At 35.5% G+C, this 5,313-nt stretch overlaps 1 protein-coding gene across 2 annotated transcripts; it reads right to left on the reverse strand.

Moving 5' to 3' along the window:
* Positions 1 to 919: 919 nt before the first annotated feature.
* LOC105141006 (actin-7) lies at positions 920 to 3,956 on the reverse strand. Of its 2 annotated transcripts, XM_011048069.1 has the most exons (5): positions 3,790 to 3,956; positions 3,050 to 3,121; positions 2,244 to 2,637; positions 1,542 to 2,155; positions 920 to 1,438 (listed from the first exon to the last, which is right to left on the reverse strand). In XM_011048069.1, exons 2-5 carry the CDS (start codon positions 3,107 to 3,109, stop codon positions 1,373 to 1,375), a joined length of 1,134 nt encoding a protein of 377 aa, XP_011046371.1. In that variant the 5' UTR covers positions 3,110 to 3,121; positions 3,790 to 3,956; the 3' UTR covers positions 920 to 1,372. The 2 variants fall into 2 exon arrangements, with proteins under 2 accessions (XP_011046371.1, XP_011046372.1); XM_011048070.1 differs by lacking the exons at positions 3,050 to 3,121; positions 3,790 to 3,956 and adding an exon at positions 2,735 to 2,839.
* Between the last annotated feature and the right edge of the window lie 1,357 nt (positions 3,957 to 5,313).

Here is a 5,313-nt window from a genome sequence, read left to right on the forward strand (position 1 = left end):
CAATCAGTCATCCATATGGAATCACTTCGACCACACTGGCCTCAAGCCGAACACCGCAGTATCCAACTCCTAGTCCTACCACACATTGCTGTCAGGCCCCAGTCCGACTCCAGGACTGACCCTAAAAGAACTGCGGTTATTAGAACACCATCGGTCAACCCGGCCAAGGCAATTTTAGTGTTTAGTAATGTGCTTCAAAAACAAAGATTAAATTTAAAATACAAACGTTTGTTTTTTTATATCATCGAATCGAATTGATCTGCCGCAGGATACTACTTCCAATTGTCAAAATCTGTTCTGTAATATAATGCAGCGTTAGTTAAAAACCACAACCTATAAAACATTTTTAAAACCTTGATTTAAAAAAAGATACACAATTTATAGCTTTTGCAAAAACTAACACCACACCAAAACACAATAAGATACAGCTTGTTATTTCAGTGCGGCCGCACTTCAAAAAAAAAAAATTGTGTTTTTGTTAATGCGCTTTTGAAATTCAGATGTTCAAAATATAGTTAAATATTAATTTAAAATAGATTTCTAATCAAATTCACTTTAAAAAAAAAACCATAATAACAAACAACACCTAACCCGCCAATCAAATGAGGTTGGAAGGCAAAAGAAACTGATGACAAATTATGGATTGGATGCACCCAATCATAAATGGCACTAAGTTTCCGCCTTTATAAACAGAAGGGCTTTGTACGGGAATAATTATTACCAAGCAAGATTAAAAGTAGACACTTCTACTAATTATGTCCTGACAGGCGAGCCGGCCTCTTATATAGGAGACAGACATGATGAAAAAGACAAATAAAAAAACCCTGCAGCCGTGTAAAACAAACCAGCAAAGATATTCTAGAAAGGACTGAGAGATCCGTTCAAAGTTCAAACGGAGTATTAAGTACGATTTCAACAGGGTTTATGAAAGCAAATTGACACTAACACAAAATTTCTCATACAATAACTATTAACATTAATGTTCCCAAGGAAAAAAAACACCTTCAAATGTTGAGATGAAAAAAAACAAAAATAAAAAAGCATATCACAACCACTCTCCGTCTACAAGCATCCTACTAAAAAGACGCAAGGTTGAACCACAGATGTTGTGGAGGAAAGCAAAGAGCTTGACTACCAAAGTCACCACATCGAGAGGGAGGACCATTACAGTTGCGCATCTTAAAAAGCAGCATTAACAACATTGAATCACAAGCCTATTCAATACATTGAATATCAGAATGTTCCCTCCTTCAATGACCCCCACCTCAACAAATTCTCCATATCAGCTAGGACTTTGAGTTCATGACACCTTGACACGAAAAAAGCCAACTAAATAGAAAAAAAGAACTCACCATCACCGCTCTGTTGGAACTTAGAAGCACTTCCTGTGGACGATGGATGGGCCAGACTCATCGTACTCACCCTTGGAAATCCACATCTGACACAACACAAGCCATGCACGTCAGTCTCGATCAAACACACAACCACACGCTCAAGATATAAAGCAAAGATAAAGCGTTATTGAAATGAAAAATCTTCACCTGCTGGAAGGTGCTGAGAGATGCAAGGATTGACCCTCCAATCCAGACACTGTATTTTCTCTCTGGTGGTGCAACCACCTTAATCTTCATGCTGCTTGGGGCAAGGGCTGTGATTTCCTTGCTCATACGGTCAGCAATACCAGGGAACATAGTGGAACCACCACTGAGCACAATATTACCGTATAGATCCTTTCTGATATCCACATCACACTTCATGATAGAATTGTAAGTAGTCTCGTGGATACCAGCAGCTTCCATTCCGATGAGGGATGGCTGGAAGAGGACTTCCGGGCAACGGAATCTCTCAGCTCCAATGGTGATGACCTGACCATCAGGTAGCTCATAGTTCTTCTCAACAGAGGAGCTGCTCTTGGCAGTCTCAAGCTCCTGCTCGTAGTCAAGGGCAACATACGCAAGCTTCTCCTTCATGTCACGGACAATTTCCCGTTCAGCTGTGGTGGTGAACATGTAACCTCTCTCAGTGAGGATCTTCATCAAAGCATCAGTGAGATCACGACCAGCAAGATCCAAACGAAGGATGGCATGTGGAAGGGCATACCCTTCATAGATTGGCACAGTGTGAGACACACCATCACCAGAATCCAGCACGATACCTGTTCACATGAGAAGCCACTCAGTACCAGAATCATTTACCCAACCAATGCAAATACAACACAGATTTCAATAGCAATAGTTACGAACCGGTTGTACGACCACTGGCATACAGGGAAAGGACAGCCTGGATAGCAACATACATTGCAGGCACATTGAAGGTCTCAAACATGATTTGAGTCATCTTCTCTCTGTTAGCCTTAGGGTTAAGAGGAGCCTCTGTAAGGAGGACTGGGTGCTCCTCAGGAGCAACACGAAGCTCATTGTAGAAAGTGTGATGCCAAATCTTCTCCATATCATCCCAGTTGCTAACAATACCATGCTCAATAGGGTATTTCAAGGTCAAGATACCTCTCTTAGATTGTGCTTCATCACCAACATAAGCATCCTTCTGCCCCATTCCAACCATGACACCAGTGTGTCTTGGTCTACCCACAATACTTGGAAACACTGCCCTGGGAGCATCATCCCCAGCAAACCCAGCCTGCAACATTACAACACAATATAACTTATCAAATCCAAACAAATTATGAGTAATAAAATGCAAAACTGAATTTTCACTAGTAAAGTAACCAACCCACCTTCACCATTCCAGTTCCATTGTCGCAGACAAGGGGCTGAATATCCTCAGAATCGGCCATTTTCTACAAGTTCTGTACAAAAAGTCAATAAATGAGTAAATGAAACAAACTTTACACCAGAAAAAAACATTCTACGTAATTTACAAATACATCAACATATCTATGAAGCATATAATAAAAAATATAACATATCTAGTTCCTCCACTATTTACAAATCAAAATAAACTAGCCAATTAACTATTCCAAATCATTAGCCATCCAAAGCTTAATCCAATCAGCATGATTGAATTTTCACTAATAAAGTAACCAACCCACCTTCACCATTCCAGTTCCATTGTCGCAGACAAGGGGCTGAATATCCTCAGAATCGGCCATTTTCTACAAGTTCTGTACAAAAAGTCAATAAATGAGTAAATGAAACAAACTTTACACCAGAAAAAAACATTCTACATAATTTACAAATACATCAACATATCTAAGAAGCATATAATAAAAAATATAACATATCTAGTTCCTCCGCTATTTACAAATCAAAATAAACTAGCCAATTAACTATTCCAAATCATTAGCCATCCAAAGCTTAATCCAATCAGCATGATTATCTTTCGTTATCATTCTACTATAATAGAATCCAAATATCCATCGAAAATCATCAATTTTAAGCTTAAAACACAGAAATGCAACCTAAATCTCAATCAATTACCACATCATATCCAATTTACCAATACCTTCTAATTCACACTGGCAGATTATAATCTAACAATGACCGAACGAAGTAGGTCAAAATCAAACAGATCTAATAACTTGTCACAAAAACATACAGATCTAGATTCAACACAATCAGATCAAGCTCTCAAATCAAACGATCCAAATCAAACCACGAGAAACCTCTAGATCTAACCTTCAACAGCACAAAAATCATAGATCGGAAGCAAAAAAATGATAAAACTTAACGATTCCAAACCAAAAACAACAAAAAGATGGCGTTTAACCAAAACACGATCTACAAAGCTCAAACCAAGACGAAGAGATAGACAAACCGATCCTTTACTTACCTTAATCGGAGAAGTGTAAGAGAGAATGATCAGAGAACGAACCAAGCCAAATCTAGCTATAGACGTGGCCTGGCCTAAGTTGCTTTGCTTGTATTGCGGTTGCTGGTGCGAGCAAGACCGAGAAAGAGAGAGAGAGAGTAAGGGTTAAGTGAGGAAAGGAGACGACGATTTTATATATAGTGAGAGACAGATAGAAAGGAAGGGATTTTTGAAATGCAAATGAAATTAAGACTAAATTTTTAGACAGAGGAATCATTTCCACCACGAGAAAAGATAGGGTGACCTGGCTGGCTGACAGCCTTTTTTTATTTTATTTTATTTATGACTTCACTTGCGTTCCCTACATGTTCTGGCCTTGAGGGCTATGGACTCTTTCGGCTTTTGCTGACTTGGTTTTTGACTTTTCTTTTCCTTATAATTTCAGCCGTCGGATCTTTATTTGGACGGCTTTGGCGGCTGGGATGGCTGGTTTGTTTTGAACGGTCCGGTCGAGTATGATTGGCCCGTTATTTGAGATATAGTTATGTTTGTTGCGTGTTTTTATAAATTTTATTTTTTAAAAAATTATTTTTTTATATATTTAAATAGTTTTGATATGCTGATATTAAAAATAAATTTTAAAAAATTAAAAATATATATTATTTTAATATATTTTTAAATAAAAAATATTTTAAAAAAAATCACTATCACATTGCAAAACAATAAATATTATGTAAATCATTTCTTTTTCCTTTAACTTATTTGGTTGTATATTGATTTTTTATAGTTTTATATATAGTTGATAAAATTGTCTTTGATTTAATAAATTAATCTAAAAAATTATGGTTAAAATGGGTTTAAGATTAAAATAGTTTTGACATTAACTCAGATAATTAAATTTAATTCAGATTTAATCAAATTAAAACTAATAATTTAAAAATATAAAAATTAATAAACTTGAATTAACACAATTAGTAAATATTGAAACCTCCAACCAAGTATAGTGATTTTAATTCTATAGAGTTGAAAAAACGCGTAAGAAATTGTAATGTATTTCATGGATTTTGTTCCAAATACATTATCAATCATATGTTTAATAATTTTGTAACCTCGCGGGACACGTCTAAATGACATTGATAAATGTGATGCGAAAGTTGTTAATATATTCTTGGAGTTAAGAAACATTCTAAAAGGTTAAGTTGAAAACAAGTTAAATAATTAAGGATAAAATAAAATTTTAAGCTATTTTAGGGTGCCAAATCTTACAAAATATCTTTTAAAACAAGGACCAAATTATCATAATTTATAATGTTTGTGCAATATATGAATTTATGCCATTGCAATAACTTGATATAGATTATTTACTTAAAACTCAAGCAACTAGAGATTTATTTTTAATTCATGAAATTGGTTTTACGGCATCCTTGTATTAAAAAAAAATATGCAAAATATTTATGAACCAGCATCTATTAATAGACATGTAAGATTTGTTTCTTTATAAAATTTTATTTGTTTTTATTAAATCAAATATTCTCCCCACTTTCC

This window comes from Populus euphratica, unplaced genomic scaffold (assembly GCF_000495115.2).
Source record: "Populus euphratica unplaced genomic scaffold, PopEup_1.0 scaffold318.1, whole genome shotgun sequence".
NCBI lineage: Eukaryota > Viridiplantae > Streptophyta > Magnoliopsida > Malpighiales > Salicaceae > Populus > Populus euphratica.

What these genes read in the sequence shown, in the direction of transcription:
- LOC105141006 (XM_011048069.1), bottom strand. Translation starts at nt 3,109, where the DNA reads ATGGCCGATTCTGAGGATATTCAGCCCCTTGTCTGCGACAATGGAACT. An exon ending in ATGGAACTGGAATGGTGAAG is followed by an intron (nt 2,638 to 3,049) that starts GTGGGTTGGTTA and finishes GTAATGTTGCAG; the next exon opens with GCTGGGTTTGCTGGGGATGA. An exon ending in TGCCAGTGGTCGTACAACCG is followed by an intron (nt 2,156 to 2,243) that starts GTTCGTAACTAT and finishes TCATGTGAACAG; the next exon opens with GTATCGTGCTGGATTCTGGT.